Source organism: Mytilus galloprovincialis, chromosome 6, assembly GCF_965363235.1.
Source record: "Mytilus galloprovincialis chromosome 6, xbMytGall1.hap1.1, whole genome shotgun sequence".
NCBI lineage: Eukaryota > Metazoa > Mollusca > Bivalvia > Mytilida > Mytilidae > Mytilus > Mytilus galloprovincialis.
In genome coordinates this window covers 84755498-84776475 of record NC_134843.1, presented here as the reverse complement: position 1 = coordinate 84776475, position 20978 = coordinate 84755498, and the positions used below count along the sequence as shown (strand labels likewise).

General features: G+C 30.9%; 1 protein-coding gene across 4 annotated transcripts in view; it reads right to left on the bottom strand.

Moving 5' to 3' along the window:
• Positions 1-1210: 1210 nt before the first annotated feature.
• The window catches only part of LOC143080546 (uncharacterized), a 39497-nt gene continuing 19729 nt past the window's right edge, over positions 1211-20978 (bottom strand). For 3 of the 4 annotated variants that reach the window (XM_076256432.1, XM_076256434.1, XM_076256433.1), the window contains exons 2-8: positions 17842-17979; positions 12872-13020; positions 7301-7413; positions 5319-5522; positions 3976-4069; positions 2840-2942; positions 1211-1401 (exon numbers count right to left, since the gene is read on the bottom strand). In XM_076256432.1, coding sequence (XP_076112547.1) covers positions 2845-2942; positions 3976-4069; positions 5319-5522; positions 7301-7413; positions 12872-13020; positions 17842-17978 — 795 coding nt within the window. In that variant the 5' untranslated portion in view covers position 17979 and the 3' untranslated portion in view covers positions 1211-1401; positions 2840-2844. Of the gene's footprint in view, positions 1402-2839; positions 2943-3975; positions 4070-5318; positions 5523-7293; positions 7414-12871; positions 13021-17841; positions 17980-20978 lie in introns of those variants that run through there. The other variant, XM_076256435.1, reaches the window with a different exon arrangement.

The window sequence follows — 20978 nt, the reverse complement described above, 5'->3', positions numbered from 1 at the left end:
AAAAACTATACGAATTAAAACTGTGGAAGAAAATTAGCGGTCATTATTATGTCATATTTGTTTTAGTTGATTATTTTGTACACCAATCAGGCCGTTAGTCTTATCGTTTGAATAGTTTAACATCTGTCATTTCGGTGCCTTGTAGAGCTGACTGTGCGGGTTTTTTCTTATTGTTGAAGGTGATATATAGTTGTGAACTCTTGTTGGAAGTTTTCTAAGTGGCAATTATACCACATCTTTTTTGTTTTAAAAAAATGTTAATTTGGATAAAATTAGAGGATTCCAGAATTCGCTCAAAAAGTTAAAAGCAAGATAAGTTAATGTCAATAATATTCATTAATTTACTACATTTTGTCGTTTGTTTTTCGTACTTTATCATTAAAGTATTGCTTTTCGAATTGTTAACTGGTTTTTCCTTTTCATATAGTTTGGGATTTAAGTCAACTAACGGTCAAATTTAGAACATGTCAACTTACGGAAACCAAATATGACATATATGAACCAACAGAATCACTGATTTTCTATATCGTTTTTCTCTGTTTAGTTTTGGCGTGGATAACAATTAATATGGTCTACATTTCAGAACAAATTTCCTCTGCATACGTGTTCAGAAGTTTTTGTGTATTGTCTGTTTTGATATTTTACTTGTACACAGCTACTTTAGTACAAGTAATCTTGATGTACAGTTCTAAAGATGCATATCAAATGTACATATTTGAAGCTGTATATAAACTGTTCATCTGTAAAGCTGTATATAAATTGTATAAAAATTATCTATTTAGCTGTATATTAACTGTACATCTGTAAAACTGTATATAAACTGTACATTTATAAAGCTGTATATAAACTGCAACAATGTACATTAACTACATTTTTTAAAAAATCTGTGTAAGCTAAAAATATAGATTCTGCCACTGCATATTTTGTTAAACGAAATCTATCCACACTTTATATACAGCTTTACAGAGTTGCAGTTTATATACAGCTTGACAGCTGTACTGTTGATATACAGCTTTACATATGTACAGTTTATATACAGCTTTACAGAGGTACAGTTTATATACAGCTTTACAGTTGATATACAGCTTTACAGATGTACAGTGTATATACAGCTATAAAAATGCACATTTGATATGCATCTTTACAACTGTACATCAAGATTATTTGTACTAAAGTAGCTGTGTATGTTATTAAAATTAAGACAAAAACATAGAAGTCTAAGCTTTATTTTTAAATGATATATAACTTCAGATTTTTAAATTAAACACAGTAAAGTACCAGTTGATATATCACGTATTTCAGATGATCTTTAAACGATCATCAAATATCTTAAAATTTGATATGTACTTCAATTTCCAATCCAATCAGTAATTTCATTCTTGTGATCACTTCACTTTCCATCTGCAAAGATACATGTTTATGATATAAACAACAAATAATACATGAAGCTTTTTTAAATGGATTTGTTCTAAGATATTGATGCTTCCTCCTTTTCACAGAGTGTTTTTTCATGATAGTTGTCATATTACAGCATGACTTGATGAAGGTCAAATTTCACATGTACGCGGACAGTAGAGAAATGAGTTTAAGCTATCGAAACAGTGTATTTGTATAAGTGCAGATGACCTTTGATAAAAAGTTGTTTGACGGTTTTATCGGATTTTTAACGAGGTGGTCATAATGCATTTGTTTAGTGTATGTTCAATGCAATTCATAATACCAAACCTTAATAATATTCTGCAATATTTAAGCAAATATTGCCAGTTAAATGTTGGTGGTGTTTAAGCTTTGGCCGACTATATATATATATATATATATATATATATATAAGTCTTAAAATTACACCAAACAGTGTTAGAGTTAGATTTTTATATTGACAAATTTTTGTCCGTCCCTCAGCGGGATTCGAACTCACACCTTTGATACACTACAGCACCAATCGCTTAGCCTCATGTCCAGCGCTCTAGACCACTCGACCACATCCGCTATATTAAAATATAACTTCAATAGTCGTAGTGTTACCTTGTCACGGAAGGTGAATCTAGAGATAGACATGAGACACGTGTTTTTTAAGCGTGTGTAGATGTTATATTATTATTTTCATACACAATGTATTCATTATTTGTCAGCAATCTAACTCAACAATTTTTATATATCATATAGGATCATGATTCATTTCATTATACAGTCACTAAAACATGTACTTGCATTTAGCCCGTTTAGCTGTCATTTGTTTTAAAATTCGTAAAAAAGACATAAACATTTATTTGGTAGGCTCCGACGAAACAATCAAGAGCATGTCTGACACTAGAGCAGACTCAGTGATTGATATACACTTGGGAGGTAGGGCTTATTCATCGATGAAATTGTACGATTTCGATTACCCAAATTTTTGGGTCATGCATTCCTAACATTTACATATCATTTACGTATATCGCTATATATCAACTGTAGTATTTGCTTCATTTGTTTTAATATTTTGCAGATGGTGATATATCTTTAAGGACCAACTGTTAAAATAATATGTCTATGAAGAAATATCATAAAAATTGTGGTGAACACTGAATTATTGAAGAGCGGGATATTTGAAAGTGTGCACCAAATTTTTTAAGTTATTTAGAAGAGACGGTAAAAATACTGCGGCCGTTCCATACATTTTAATTGTAAACTCATTATTTAAGGAGTAAATCGTGAACAAAACGTTGATAACGTCACGGTCAAATAACAAACGTATGTCTTTGAGCTGCTCAACAAAAAACTGTCAGCCTATAAGAAGACGTGTTTCATCCAATGTTAAATTATTTTTCAAGATACATGTAATTCTAATTTGTTTGTCTACCTGAATTACAACGTCCCATAACTTGTTGAATTATCTGTAATTAGTGTTGTAACGTCTCCACTTGATTTGTAACTGACCAGCGTATTGATACTATGTCTCGAATCTATAAAAAGGAAAGGCTTGGATAAAGTTGTTCAAATTGTCAAATTTGGAGTTAACTAATAACTATGTAGTTAGATAATTAACTTTACAGTGCATTGCTTTTATTGATTAATCATTTTTGTAAACTTGCTCGAACTACTCAAGTTATTTCGCAATCTAGACTTCATTTGATGAAATGCATCAAAAACATGTAGTTCGTTACTGTTTCCATAAATTGTCATAGCAGTTTTAAGAATTTTCACTGGTAGTTAGTAATATAAACATTGCCATTTGTTATATAATATAGTGTAAAAATTTGCATGACAAAAGTATCTGTTTAAAATTGAGATGCTAGCTAAAAAAAAAACAACAAGAAAAAACCCATTTGAATGCATGAATGTTGTTTTTCGATTGCTGTTGCATTGACGTATACCCTAAGTAAATTTGCTTACAATATTATTTTGTTTGAACTTTTTTTGGTTATAAAACGAAATTCGTTGAATATGAACTTTGGAGTATTTCAATGTATTTCTGTTGTTTCTTATATTTATTTTTCGTTTATTATTTTGCTTTGTTTTTTCTTATGTTAAGCTGTTACACCAATGACCTAATCAAGGATGAAGGGAGGTGGTATGGCACAAACATACTACCGCTACATTCTTTATGTGCCTATCCCTAGTCAGGAGCATGACAATCAGTGGTTGTTGTTTGTTGCTGTATATCATATTTGTTTGTCATTCATTATTTTATTATTTTGTACTTAAATCGGGCCGTTAGTTTTCTCTTTTTAATTGTTTAACATTTGTATCTGAATCTGCCATATGAATGTATCTCATTGTTCAAGGCCGATTAGTCACCAATAGTTGTTAATTTCTGTGTCATTTGGTATCTTGTGGAATGTTATCACATTGGCAATCATAAATGAACTCACAAAAGTACACATCAGTGATGCTCGAATCAAAAAATTAAAAGGGACCAAATAATGTGCGAAATTGAAGAGCATTTGGGATCAAAAGTACCACATTTTTTTTTAAATTACCAACATTGCCGCTTACCACTTTGTCCTAACATATGACCATAACCCCTGTACGGTGACGTGTCAGCAATCAAACTGTATCGAGTATCTTTACAGCTAAGCTTTCTGTGTAACTAAAAAAGAAAGTTCGATATAAACAATAATTCTGATTCAAATAAAGTATGCACTATTCATATAACAATAAGTATGTTCATAAACTCATCAATGAGGTGTCCAGTTATTCGTCCCATATCATACACTCGGTTCTTTTGTATATCCGTTTAGGGACAATGATAGGTGATTAGAAATCAATAATAATTTTAACAGGAATCATCCTAATCGCACACATCTTCAAATAGACTATCCTTATTCAAATTAAAACGTAAGCTCCGCCCGATCAGTTGAAATAACACTAGTAATACTCGTACGCATGCTTGTACTCAAAAATAAAACAATACGCACACTTGGTTTGATGTTCCGAGCAAACAATTTTGATCTGAGTTCTGAGTAAAGTTTCATGACTGAAAGGCCTGTTATGTATATAAATAAAAGAGGGACAAAAGATACCAAAGGGACAGTCAAACTCGTAAATCTAAAACAAACTGACAACGCCATGGCTAAAAATGAAAAAGACAAACAGAAAAACAATAGTACACATGACACAACATAGAAAACTAAAGAATAAACAACACGAACCCTACCAAAAACTAGGGGGATCTCAGGTGCTCCGGAAGGGTAAGCAGATCCTGCTCCACATGTGGCACCCGTCGTGTTGCTTATGTGATTACAAATCCGGTAAATAGTCTAATTCGGTAGGTCACATTCATGAAAGGGAAGGGGATTGTAGTTACGACGTAAGGAACATATCCGATATCATTTGTGAAACGGTTATTCCATAACGGTCAACCAACTCGTGATGATATTATCACATATGTTAGAATTTTATATCATTGAAAAAGTATAAAATTATGCCTTTAATTTGTTTATCAAACGTAATAGTCTGTGTATTAAATAACTTTGAATAAGGAATTAAATACCAATTTTTGAAAATATTTCAGATGATTGTTATCATACAAATCGGAAACGTATGACAGAATCAATAATTCTTTTTCAGTAAACAACATAAAAAAGTAAAATCACAAAACAGTTTATATAAATGTGAAAATAAATATTTTTACACTTTTCGGTCAAAATATTTAAAGTCCTAAAATAAAATGGATGTGTCTGTTGTAACGGGTGAATGTGATACGGATATACTTTTAGAATATTCTACACATAATCCCTTTAAAAAAAGAACAACTTTAGGTACTTTCACACATAGTTTGGAAGTACCTCTAGTATATTTTGAAAACAACGAAGTTATGATCCGAAATAAGTACTTACGAAATACCAAGGAGCAGACAGTAACCAACATGGTCCGAAAAACAACCACCATCTCGGACTACAGTCAAAACAATGCATATATGGTTTATAATTTGTTAATGTTATTCTACAGTTTTTTGTTTTAGTTGTTTGAAAATCATCACAACCGGAGAGAACTTCATTGTGCTGTAAATACCAGGCTTCTACTATATCTGATAGGTCAATCTGTGAAGAAGAAAAAACTAGTTAAAATTTGAGAAATAACCATACACGAAAATGTTGCCATATGTCACAACGAGATAGCAATCAAAAGCCAAAATACGGATCACAATGTTCGTTCATGACGTTGCTTTCATGATCCTGACATATGTGAACTATTGTTACTGTAGTGATTGTTCTGTCCTAAGTATTTTTACTTTCTTAAGTGTGTCGTTTTCTTTTTAGATTTGATGGTGCGATAATTAGACTGATGTTTTCTAACCTTTTTATTGTTTTATATATAGTGTTTACATGAAAAGAGGTAATTAAGTGGTCAACATTTGTTCACTGGACATAGTTATACCTGTGTTCGGTACTTTTCTGGCCTTGTTATTTCTTTCCTGGGTTTAACCCTAAAATTGTAAGATGTGTGGTGCATCTTTAGCCGGTGATGTTAATCACATCGTCCCCTTAGTGCGTTTTAGGCTCATGCGATTCATTACATATTGTGATCGCTCTTAGGATTGTCGTCAGCTAGATTTCGATTATGACATTTTATTAGACAGAGATATATCTATATTGGTAATTGCATGATTATAGAGTAACTGATTTCGATAGATTATATTTTTATCAAATTTTTTTTTAGCAATTATAATCAAATGCATGTAATTGCATAACCCTAGGCTTTTTATATTATATTCCAATACAGTTAATTCTAACGCCTGAGGGATATCCGGATTAAAGATTGCTAATCACTTGTACCTAAGTTTGTACAGGTAGATCAACAAATCAGACAGGAGAATACTATCTGAAGATCGACGATTGATTCGTCGAATTATTCAACTAAGTTTCCACAAATGCTAATGATAATTTGGATTAAATAACTAGATGAATAATCCAGTTATAAAGAAAACAGTTCAACAAGTCAAACACGTGCTTTTATTTTGACTTATGCAATCAACATCCCCCTTTTAAGAAGTACAGAATATTAAAGACGTAAAACAGTTATTATTATTTCATCGCAAATAACTCGAGTTCTGCAGTAAGGGTACTATAGAATTACTTTAAAAGTTAAAGATTGAAAACTTGATATTTCCTTAAAGAAATTTCGTATCGTTATTCGGAATTCATTTCGTAGTTTACAATCGAAATGATACATCCGCGTTTCCGGTTTTTATTCAAACTGGAAAGATGCATGTTGCATAGCATCAATTTGCTAGATAAAGTCATTAAAAACCTTTTCATTTGTCAACGTTTGCTTTACAAATCTCTTTAATCTTTTACATAACCCGTACGAATCGTTTTGTTGTTGCTGCAAATGAGCCATACCGGTAATGCCTAATGGGTTCATGACTTCTGAATTTGACAGTGTCCGTGAAAAATAAGCTCCACATGATTTTTAATCCCCATAACAATTACCAAAATTAGCAAGAAAACTACATAGGGACCTTCATGACAGCTTTTGGCCATTATCTACTCAAAAGGGGAGGGGGGCATAACGGCTTGGCAGTTACGGTTACAAACGGCAATTATTGAAAATTCAAATAAATATAATTAGAATAAGCAATGAATAAGCATATTCACCATTCCTGATATGGAGGGATGAAATACTTTCGATCTCGCTGCGCTGTATGGCGTATACACGGTTTGTGATGGTGAAAGTCCCTCCATCGTTCAATTTTCATCCATGGAGATCCCTGTTTTAAAAGTAAGTCAATGTCTTGCAATTTTAAGAAACGAAAACAACTATAACGAAATCTTTCAAACAGAAGACGTAAATGAATGATACGAATTTTACCAGTAACCTCTACACTGTAGTTCCATCCAGTGTCGATGTTAATTCTGGCATCGGTGAACACTTTATCAAACTGGTTCTGGACCTTGGAATTCTTTGTGTTTATAATAACTGCATAGTCGCCTGCAAAATGATAAAGACAAATTGTGTGGAAACCAATTATGAATTCTAATGAATAATCAAAATATACTGCAATTGCATTTATGTTTTCAATATAGAAGTGTATATAGTATAAGGATACGATTATACGCAATAATTTACAAAGAACACTAGTCCAATAAATGCATCTTATTGTTACGGTACTTCATCACAGGTACATATAAATAAGTATCAATTATTAAGTAGGTTTTTTTCTAACAAATTAGTTCCGTACAACTATCAGCTGCCATTCACAATATGAAGCTTTTGCGCCAAGCAGCATTTATTGAATATGAAGAAAATTATTTATTTCGAAGTCATATATCATGTTTTTCACTATAGAAACAGTATTATTTTCCAACTCAAACATAATGAAAATAACCAGGTCATGGATAATAAGGCCGGGTCAAAAGCAATGAGGCCGTACCAAGCGTATTTGACGCAAAAAAGCCGGAATAAATAATTAGTTTTATGAAGAACTCAGCAAAGTCATAAAGGCAAATTGATGACGAATAATTATAAAGATCATATTTAAGATCAGACTTCACAGGAAATGAGACCATTAAACGTTTTAACCGTGAAATGAATATAGTAAAATGATATATAAGTACGAAGTACAGCTCTGTTACTTCGATAGCCTTAAAAGTTTTTTTTAAATCAAGGTCCAGGGTTATGCTTTAGTTTTTGAACAGTTCACTTGCTTGCATTTTCTATCGCTTTCATTTCCTAGCTAGAGAGTTTCTGCTTACAAATAGTCACAAGCGGGACATTCCCTTTCGAAAATTTGACAGACACCTTTAAAGAATTGGTTGACCGTTATGGAATATCTGTTGCACAAATAACAAATGATATGTTACTAACCGGGTCCGAATAAGACTTATCAACGGGTTTGTACTTAGAGTAGCAACACGACGTGTGGAACAGGACAAGATTACCTTTCCAGAGCACCTGAGATCAACCAAGGTTTCAAAAGGAGTTCGTATGACCCCGTTTTCAGTTTGTTTTCTGTGTTGTGTTTGTGTTATGAGTATTATTGTATGTCTTTTCTTTTTTTATTCGATATTTGCGTTGGCATTTTCACGCAGTTTGTTTTCTACTTATTAATTCAAAGATCAATTTTGTATCGTTTGCTACTTTTCACTTCAAGAACGAGAACATGTGTTTTGTTTACGTGGAATCGACAGAAAGTGGACTCAAACAAAATTTGATTAATTATTTCATCGACAAAATGAGTGTTTCAAGATATGGGGGAACAAGCCACATAGATATTCAAACACAAAGTCGAAGATAATCTGACAACTGGAAATAAAAAAGAACGAGAGAAAAACAACAATCTACAAAATACAACACGGAAAACTGAAACCCGAGCAACGCAAACCCCACAAAATTTCAGAGTGATGTCAAGTGTTCCTAGTCAAATGTAATTTTTTTTATTGATTGCGAGATATTGTCTGTTTTTGTTAAACTATTGAATGTATGTATCTCCCAATCAATAGAAAAACAATCACACATGACTAGGATGGGTTTGTGTTGGTATGTTGTTTTGTTAGTTTTCTATGTTGCGATTTGTATGTTATTGTTTTCTGTTCGCTGAATTTTATTTTCAGCGTTAAATTGTCTTTGTATTGCTGTCTTCATTTGTGTTGAATAGTTGTATTTTCCATGATAATTGGGTTTTTAAGTCTTTTATTGGCTCACTGCTTAATTAATTAATTTGTTCGGGTTTTGAGTCAAATGTCACTTTCAATTCCCTGTCATAACGTTATGCTCATACACATATAATAAAACTAACTACAAATGTATTAAAATATAAACATTATTGTTGAACATCAAATCCATTGTCTAGCAACACTTGTTAAATTTTAGCTTGCCGATTTCCTAGATTCCATTACCGTTCACTGTTTCTCTAACACCAAAGTAACGGCTGTATTCAGGAAATACACTTTTTCAATTAGTATAAATTGACAGAGAAGATGCTACTTGTTGTCTATACTACATTACTAAAGTACGTCTGTATTTGTAGTTCCATTAGATTTATTACGTTTTGTCATTTCCACATTTATAGGGAGATATATTTATTATTCAATTACTTTGGTCTCGAAAAGGATTACTTCAAGTCTGCTTTTGTGTGATAATCACATATTCTCGTATGATAGAAATACGAATTATTTACTATGTGGAAATAATTCATTATCCTTTGTTTATTCAACTGACAATCAAAATTTAATCTCCGCATGATTTATACAGAGTCTCGAACGTAAGTCCTAGGATAATTGGCAGCCTAATTTAAGTGGAACATCTCGTCAATGAGAAAATCGTTTAACAATGTTTAATATTGTGCTAGTATTAATAAACCCTTAAATAGAGATTAAACAAAATTTATCAAGTTTTGTATGCACTGGTTAATACATGACAATATAAAAGCAATCAAGCTTCTATAAAAAGCAATAATCATATGAATTAAAGATGACGTGGTGTATACGTCAATGAAACAGCAACCTAACGGAACAAAAATCATAAAAAAAAAATCATATACATATACATATGTCTAAACAATATGTCAAACTCTAAATCACCACAGTTTTCTTAAAGTCGAAATAAAAAAAAACGAGAAACAGTTCACGATCTACCATCAAGCCTTCTTTAAATTACGACGAAAGAAACATCAAGATAAACCGTACAGCAACTACATGTATTTAAGAGATGCATGACTCAGGAATATGAAAATGCAACTTTGAATTTCTTTATGTTTATGAACTAATAAAGCTTAATTTATAATTGTTGACTATATTAAAAGAGATCGATACTGGTAAGATGATATCTTAAATAAAAAAAAGAAGAAACTATCATTCATTATATAGATTGCAATCATCATGTGACTTTATTTCTAGATTTCAAATTGATTGTTTTATTTCATAGCAGCTTAAAACATATATTCTACTAATTATAGAATATTTATGGTTTTGAAGACAAGAGTGAGTATGTTGGTTTTAATCTTATCGAAGTGCGATATTTGAAGAAGAAAAAAAAACATTATCTTTCGAGTCACTTGAAATGGAAAATAATGTATTTAAAAAAGCTATATTTTAATAAATATTGCGATTACTTAAGATTACACTTGGGCCAAATAGAATACGATTAGATAAAAAGAGAATATTTCACCGAAATCATTTCGAAGGCAGGTAAAAAATATATAACGCAATTGTAAGTTTTTAATAATAAAACGAAAACAATCTGAAAATAATGTGACATCCATAATTTAATTAAATGTTCATTTTATATATTAAAATTTACATTTTTAAGTTGATACAAATAGTGTTGTTCTAGAAACATTCTCATCTTTTTTTCCTTTAATTAGTACACATAGCCATGTTCACATTTCATCATTATATGTGTTATTCGTGCTTGGATATACAATTGAATGTTAACCCCAGTTGACTCTGTGAACAACGTCGACGCCGTTTTACGGCTTTTGATGTTGCTATTTGATTAGGGAATCTACATTTTGAATTTTCCCCGATATTCGGTATTTTAGTGATTTTACTTTTTGCAAAACATTATTTTCTTTGTAATGTAAAAAATAGTAGCGTTTATGGTCTCCCTGTATATATAAGACTCGTCAAATCAATTATAAAGTAAAGTTAATAAACATTTCAAATATGATTTGAAAAACAGAAAGCATAACATCAGACCAAGGCATTTCATGCTGGTAAACATCAAGTTATTTTACATTTAGGCAGTTATTAACTTATTCTATAAACGCCTTTGACCGTTTGTGCGCCTTTAAAATTGTAGACTTATAATTGGCAGGCTTATTAAAAGTCGTCGTTTTTTTCGCTTAGTAGTAAAATTTCAAGCGCATGTGTATATTGTTAACTTTTCTATATTTTCTTTCGATAACCAAGATTTATATAACTATACTGCCGAAAGATAATCCGAAATATAAGTATTGTCACTTTATAACGTAGATATTTGGAATGCCGAAGGGAAACTCTATTAATAATTAGAGGCACCAGTAGATAGCCGATGTTAAAATCTCATCAATTCAATAAGAAGATATAAATCAATGCTAAAACATCAACATATATAATCGCACGACGCCTGACGGCGCAAGATCGGGTTCGTATACACGGTAAGCGTTTTCTATACCGCATTTATTAATCAAACAACAATTAGGAATAGGATAAAAGTCGCTAAATTTACAGATTAGAAGATGATTCTGGTATCTGAAGATAGCGAAAATATGTTTAGAATGATTTCAGTTGGAGACATCGTATCGGTGAACAAATTCATAATTATAATGGGTTAAAGTTTTTTTTAGTCATAATATTCGCATTCCTAAATCTGTAAGGAGCACTCTCTATGACAGAGATACAACCCGATTTATGAAGTCCGTAAAGTATCAACAGTCATAAGGGTAACGTGTTATTAGTTACATACCATCCAATGAAGCGGGGTTATTTAACTGGTTAAACATTAAGAATTTTGACTATTAGAAAGACGAAGTTCAAATTCTTCAATTTGTGTCAATATCGAGGGAAACACAAGATATGAAGCAGACCATTTTTCTTTCAGAAGTGTCCTCAATTACTGCATCGTATTCACTGGGATATATCAGATGCAAGCATCCACTGAATTATTGATCATGAGAAGCCACTGTAAGAAGACAGTTGTCTTAAAAGAATAGTTCTAAGTTGACAAGAAGGTGAGGGCACAGCTAGCACAGGTGGTCTATGTCAGTTGAGACAAACATCTACCAAAATGGGAGAAAATAAAGTGTTTTCAAAAAACCAATTAGGCATCATAATGATGTCAGATGCAGAAAACATTTAGCAACAACTTTGGCTACCTTTTCCTGAATAAAACAACGTAAATATGCAAATGTAATTTGTACGAAGAAAAATTGTTGTACTGGTTATTCAAATCCGTCTTTTATTGAGCATTGGTATTAATTTTTTGTCTTATGCCTGCACCGCTAACAAATTTTCTTAGTATCTGATTACATTTTAACTTAAATGATTTCAGCCATACCACGATTGAATTCTTCATTCATTGAGAGCAGAGATTATAATTATTATTTGAAGAGGCACACATGCAAATGGAGCACCAGACAGAAAATATAACATTAATATATGATGTAATATTCATATGGCGAGTATTGATTCACCAAATCTAGGACAAAACTTCACAAAACACATGTATTCGCCTGTTGCAAGTTATGAACCCCAAGTTTTTGTTAGTCTTGTGCATTTTTTGTATTCAAGTTCATTTTTGCGTGTTTTGCCAATTATGCTGAACTAATATATAGCACATATATAAATGTGAGTACAAAAAAATTTATCCTTACCGTTGTTAGAAGATATTAACTACTACGTAAACACCAAACAACACATAAACCATTACAATATGAATGTATCGTAGCTGTGATAATTATTATATGTACCTTCCCATATGGTAACACTATCACTAGCGTATCTGCTGCCCACTTGTGTATGAATGAGAGTCACCCTCAAAATAATATATTTACTAAGGAGTAAACTACTAATGTCTTCTAAATCAGATTTTGAGGAGACTCGAAATACAGCACCATTTCTATAATTATATAAAATAGTAGATATTCATTAGATTTATATCCCTGTATTAAATAAGTTCAAATTACATGACCAATGATATACATGTTCTTGTCATATACTTAGACTAAATAACATATGATTTTTACTGTATCATAATAGCATTGAATTAATGTAAATTCCATATTTTTTCGAATTGGTGCTTAGCGGGCTGATATGACAATTTATCACGTTCTTCGATTGTTATCACATGCCTTTCCATAACGTTATCGCATGGCATTCCGTTGATACTCGGCAAATTCCGGAAAATACACCTCAATGCTACGTTTTCAGTGAAAAATCATTACAAAGTAGTGTACAAAACAATTAATTGGACATTGAAAAGTATATTGTTTCAACATCAATAAATAAATGCACTTTTTAAAAGTTTCAAACATAATTTAGAAAGTTACTTTAAAAAAAGTTGACTTTTCCAAACAGTGTTCATTATGTCTATTGTTAAATGTTATTTTTGTCGTTTCGTCCATATTCAAATGTTTTTTTCTTCTGTTGAGGCATATGGTAGAAAAATTTCATATCAAATGTAATAAATTTAAAGTCCGACGTCCGTGAACGTTTCACTCTTTGAACTTCTATTCGGAAACCACGTAAAATGATCAATATATGAATCTGTTATGTTTCTCCATTGTTGAAGCATATGATAAAAAGATCATAACATGTCATTTTTCATATCGCATGTATTATCAGCCCTCAGTCAATATCAGCCCTCGAGCCATGGGCTGATATTGAACCTAGGGCTGATAGTACATGCGATATGAAAAATACCATGTAATAATCTGATAACATCAACATCTATACAAGTTAAAGGAAATCTCACTGACTAAGAGAAGTCAAATTGTTTACAATTGATATGGACATTCGCATCACGTTTTTCTGCAAAAATAAGTATACTTTTTGTAGTAATAAACCAGATGACAGAAAATAAAAAAAAAAATAACCAAAAATGACCAAAGTAAATCAGTCAGAACAAACATTCTCATAATCCAACATTGCAATTTACCATAAACGGAAAATAATTAACAAATGCAATGTATAATTTGAATAAACACAAATATAGTAAAAAGCAAAGTCACCATTATGCATCAAGTTAAATCTAAATCTAAAAACTTCAGATAGAGTCGATGACAAAATTATGTTTTAAATTTTGAACGTCTGTAGTCTAGTAGTGACATTTTATATTGATACATTTTATTATTATTATTTTGCTTTAAAGCAAATACAATAAGATGTGATTGAAGTTATTATCACGAAATGTGATTTCCATCATGTACTTTGAAATAATATAGGGTTATTGCATGAATATTAGGAAATATTGTCCCGAGTAGAATTTTATATTGCGCGAGTTTGCGAGTGCAATATATGTTCTACGAGAGACAATAATCCCCAATATTCATGCAAAAACCCTTTTATTGTATAGCAATATAATATTTGAATGTAAAAATTGGTTTAAACTAAGATTTTGTCGTTGATGACGTCATAAATATTGAAGCTTTATTGCACTAGTGCAATATTAGTATTTATTGCACGCTAACTGTTGGTTACTTTCTTTGGGAAATATTGTATTGTTATGCAATAATACTTTTTATTGATACAAAATTTCATATAAGATGGTATTTATAAACTTACACAAATAAAGTCAGGAAAATAAGCAATTGAAATTGTTTCTTTATTGTATATGTATTAATTCGGCAATTGCAATAATTAGACGTGCTTCGGTGTATACAATTATAAAGCAGAACGAAACCATGAAAGAGGGACGAAAGATACCAGAGGAACAGTCAAACTCATAGATTGAAAATAAAACTGACAACGCCATGGCCAAAAATAAAAAGACAAACAGACAAAAAATAGGACAGTAGACTGTCGAATGTTTGGATTTGAGCGTTCCTGATGAAGTTTATTCAAATAAAGAGCTTTGATCAAATTCGTTTTGTGTACTATTATTTTAATTCATTTGCTTATGAAATGATTTACAATTTACAATGCTTGAGCAACAATTCATACAAACAAGATAAGTAAGCCAACCAAACCTTCAAACTACAAGCATTATGAAAATAGCTCTCAAACAATAATTTTATTTTGCGACTTTTATAAGACAAAAAAAAAAAGATTCGAAAAATTGTCAGTGGAAGAGAATCATCCTTTTCAACAGGCAAATAAATACCTAAAATGTAGATGATAGGAGATGATGAGAAAACTCATCCCTACATCGCAATAATAGCACACAAAAAACTAAACATTAAAAGGTCAATGTTTTTGAAAACGTAAAATTAACGCTTTCACTTCATTCCAAAATTTAGTCCTACTGAGTTACAAAAATATTAGTCAGAATTATATATTGTAGATCTCGTGTCAAGATCTTTATTCTAGAAAGAAAACACTTAAGATATAGTAGAGACAACATGTTTATGATTACGAACGTTGAAAAGTATTGACAACATTATTGTAATATTTTTCAAGTAATTCTTAAATATATCTTCTTCTTAAACGATGTTAGGTCGAGACATATAACACCTTGTACAATTATGTTTTTGACTGCTTTAAAAAATTAAAAAAAAAGCAAACAATTTAAAATTCTTAATCCTTAATTTCAATCAGTAGATGCAGCCGGAATAACAATCATTTTGTAATTACTATTGATTTATGTGAAGAAGAAAAAAAAAATAAATGATGTAAATAATCAGCTGTCAGTTCATATAAATTATTGTTCAATTATTATTCATTTTTCTCGTTTTCTTATATCTAATCTAAGATTATATCAAATCATAATATGAAAATTATAAAAATAAGTCAGTGATAGGAATTATATGTTTCAAAATAATTTTTCGTTATATTTAAAATCCGATTATTGCTTTAAGTTTCTAAAAATATGTCGCATTAAGGTGTCTTCAACTGAGCGCAATATGGTTTAATTCCGGATAAAAAAAAAACAAAAATAAAACAAACATATATGCACGCCAAAATGTAATCGACGTGATTTAAGGATGTTCGCTACTCTGTAGAAAAATAACAAGCTTTTTAAAAGACTATTATGAATTGATAGTATATAAATAAAGAAACTTAAAATGTAGAAAAAAATGGAGGGTCCGTGTGCTCTTTTTCGAGATATAAGCCATTGAAAATTTGGCGGGAAATAATTCTCTCTGGATTTTCTATATGGTTAACATTGACACCTTATTTGTTTTAAAAACTATGAAAAAATAACAAGAATTTTATAAAATTTTGAAATATGGCTTTTTAAACTTCATGTAATAAAATTATGAAAAGAAAAGTAGGGGTTAGTGGGCAAATTGTTTTAATGACAATACATGGATAAAACCAGAGGATTCCGAAAATCTGCCAAAAATCAAAAAATGGAGGAGCAAACATCCTTAATCTCTGGACGATACATGCTTTATTAACAATTATATCACAAGACATTCTTCATTTATATGCATAGTTAGAAATATATGGGACAATGCACGAATGTGAAGCTGTACTAAAATACATTATGTGCAGGCTATAGATTCATTATGTTACTGACAAATATTTAATTCGTAGTATTTCAAACTTATTAACATACCGGACCTGCATATTGGGAACGAATGGCTCGTGTTTTGTTTAAATGATACTAATCAATGGCGCCCGCATTATAATGGTTGGAAGGCAAATACATACGAAGTTGAACAGCATTTAAAACAAAAATTCAAAACAAATATTCTAATAAAATGCCACTATGGAGATATAATCCAAGATATCGAACCGTTGTGTTTTATATGTCAACTTTTTCTAAACATTAATTAATGGAATATTAGCATTTCAATTGTATTTCACGTCAACAAAAATAACCCAATTTTGGGCTAATGATACCAGTCGGGATGAAAGTTTCACCAGCAGTGGCGTATACTCAGTGGTTGTTAAAACTCATCAAAATATAAGGATCTTAATTTTGAACGCTCAACACAAATTCGTCGTCATCAGACTCATCATGTGCATCGCACCACGATTTATGAGAACTTGAAACACCAGATTAGTCGGATGATCTTTGATTTGAGAATTGTGTGCTTTTGAAATATATTTAATAACGTTTCGATCCGTTAAAGATGATACAATTATTCAATGGACGCACCCATTTTTAAGTGTTTGTAGTTTACTTGTTTTTCTCATTGCCTATATTTTAAATAGAATACTAAGATTAAAAAACAAAACACAACCAGTATGAAGCAATGGTTGAAATTCATTAGGCAATATATAATCTCTTACTTTTCGCTGTTTTTTTTCGCGTAGTTTTAAGTTGATATTCCATTTTATATTAAATCTTTTGTCACATGTATGCAAAAACGAATTTGCTGTTTATTAACGTCTCGAGCATAGCAGAATTTAATCATATTGTCGTGATTGTGATGTGCGTGTTATAAAATTTTAAAATCGTAGTCCTACTGTTATGAAACACATTTTTTTTATTAAACATAATTAGAATATAATTTTGTTTTTTAATTTCTAAGGACTTTGAATCTTGATTTCTGAAATACAATAACTACATCGAAATGCTGCAGTGTTAATGTTCTTTCAGTTCGCCTAAGATGTCATGTTCTGCTGAAAGTCTATCTGCTATTTATTTAACACAACCAGGAAACATGGCTGGAAAATTGATATTCAGTTTCCTCGTTATTGTCCAAATAATTAACTTGTTCAACATTTACGATGTTTGAAATTAATGCATGGGTAAATAAAACTTTAAAATGCATGTAATTGATTAACTAATAGCACGACAGTTTTGCTTGTTTATGCTAAAGTAACGTACTTATCTGATTTTATCCTGTGTTTTATGTCCGGAGTTTCTTTTGATAAATCTAGTCTACCGTCGCGATCACACCAGGCCCTAGTTGTATTGCACGTTAGGTAATCACACCATGGAATTATTTCTATAGCATGTTCCATTCTGAAAATGAAGAAGTTATGTTTTCAAGATAAGTTATGCAATATATAGTACACATTGATAATGCAGATCGGCTGATAACTTAACTCAGTAACAAACAAAGTGACAGAAACTTCCAAGTTAATATATTCAGTTCAACAGCGCCTGCTTATGCATGATCTTTCTTAAAAGGGTCAAACAGGAAACAATATAAGCATTCCTTTTGTTGATCGTAAATGTATTTCGTTGTGCAAAAGGACCATGAATAAAGTTCAAATACCGTATCCATAATCCCGTCCTCTTTCCTTCGATTTTGAAATAACTAAATGCGACTTTTAACTTACATTTTAACTGCCATTACCAACATAACTGTTTTAATTACTGACAAGGTAACATAACCGTTCCAAAGGCACTTGCAATTGTCCAGATTTGGTTATGAGGTTTGTGTTGATCAAGTTTTTAATGTATATTTTTTTATACTTTTTGGTAGATTGTTTGGGGCTTTCCAGCACTTGTGTTATAGGTGTTGAAATCAACTGTGCTTTCTTTGAATTTTAGGAAAACAACACAAAATAAAAAAACAGCCTTGTACAAAAATACATATTATTTATATAAGACGTTACAATATGCAGCAAATTAATGTTCAGTGTACTATTGCATTTCATATATATAGCTATATATAATGACAAAAGTTGTTTGCAGTTGTTTTTTTATTATGAAATGCAAGACACTATATGCACTCAATCACATGTATAAGGCTTTACTTCTAAGAAAAAATTAATCACTATTATCTGACAAACCATTGTCTTGTGAACATCTCGGGACGGTTTGGTAAATTTTAAATACGTTTAATCAATCAAAAGGGCTCAATTGAAAGTAGTGACTTTACCTTACATTCTTTTATTTGCTTGTAGCATGTTGATTTTTGTTTTGTATGTATTAAACCTAGTAAGAATCGACACCGAGTGCTATCAAGATAAAGGAAAGAATACTAGCTCGACAACATGACCATACTTGCTAAAGAAATTTATATCTACGCTGTTATTCTGGATGTTGGTCGTTCTCTATATCATAGAAAAGAAATTATAATATGTTAACGTAATAATTATTGACACAAATTCAAACCTGCAAATAAGACAAGCGAGAAGAAAGGAAAAATTCATTAACTGTTGTTCAGTAACACGTGTTTCTTGCCAGTAGCATTGATACATGTAGAAATAACATGATTTGGTTAACTTGCGAATTAGACAATTATCCATCTAAATAAACACTAATCAAAAGTAAACAATTATAGGTAAAAGTACGGCCTTCAACAAAGAGCCTTGGCTCACACCGTTCATACTTATATGATTAAAATATGACAACTGCATACTTTGTGACAAAATGATAATCTATGTTGTCACTGCGAATAAATAGATTAGACAATTGAATCATATAGCGGTTAAGATTATAACACAATGTCAATTACAGTTCCCCTATTTTCTACATGTTTACCTATTATGTCTGTTTGTTGTGTTACACATTATTGTCATTATAAAAGAAATTTTATGGAACTATCATACAAGTCAGACGTTGGGCTAGCTATAAAACCAGGTTTAATCCACTATTTTTTTTACATAAAATGTCTGTACCAAGTCGGGAATATGACAGTTTGATTCCATTCGTTTGAGGTGTTTGAACTTTTGATTTTGTCTTTTCTTTAGGGATTTCCGTTTACAATTTTTTTTCATAGTTCGGTTTATGTGTTATTTTACTTTTTGGAAGTATGTATATGTTTTACAATTATTTGTAACGAAAACTAAGTACGATACAAGATAAAAAACGATTTACGTAGGAACCACCATCTAGCTAGTAATATTATCGGTGTGTACAGCTTTTCGTTCTTAGTTTTATGTCAGAATACAATAGAAAAAAGTCTTCTTACTAGGTACATTTAAAAATAATTTCTAAAATAAATATATTACAACAAGGAAACATGATTCATGAACGTATTTGAAACCATATTTAGTTTACCAGCATGAGACATGTACTCTTGGGAAATTAAAACCTATCTTATTAAAACAACAATTAACATTAAAGCTTCCTTTAAATATTATTTGTCAAAAGTTCACTGATAAATAATCGCAATCTACAATCATCAAATGTCATGTTATGAAGAAAACGAGCTGCTGTAAATTTTCAATGGTATGCTATTTTAGAACATTTCTCTCATTTAAACGTACGAGGTTTCTGCAGCAACGCAATATGTGCAGTTTTATTTAAAAATCAAAACAGAGATGATGAATGTCATTGAGACAGCATAACGACAAAAGATATATAAATAATTTTAAAGTAGAAGAAAAGTGAAAAGTGAAAAGATTTTTCAAAAGGAATAAATTGAAAATATCGAGCGTTAAGTATAATCTGAAGTTTGAAATTGTGCACAGCGCTATGGAAACATTATAATAAACCGTATTATGACAAATATACATATGTATTAGATATTGTTAACCGCATCTTCTAAATTAAAGATGAATTATAAACCTATATGTAACTACGGTCGGTCTTTCATTTGACCAATCCCTGACAACCCTCGGTGTGTTATACGAAAAGAAAAAAACTTAAAATATGCATTACATAACTTGAAAATGAAAATTAAAATTGTAAGTTACAAACGAATATAGATTAATAAGATAAAAGATTCTCTATCAAAATAGGCTGAACTTGTGGGTCGAGTAAATACGTTTTCGTTATATATAAAAAAGAAGATGTGGTATGATTGCCTATGCGAAAACTGTCCACCAGAGACCAAATGACACAGTCATTAACAACTATAGGTCACCGTACGGCCTTCAACAATGAGCAACACCAGTACCGCATAGTCAGCTATAAAAGGCCCCGATAAGACAATGTAAAACATTTTAATGTCGGTATGACTTAATCTCGAAAATAAAGTACAATTAAAACATCAAACCGATAAAAACCCTAATATATGCTTCAAATGAATGGTTATGTGTTTAATAACCGTATGTTCTTTATTTGTC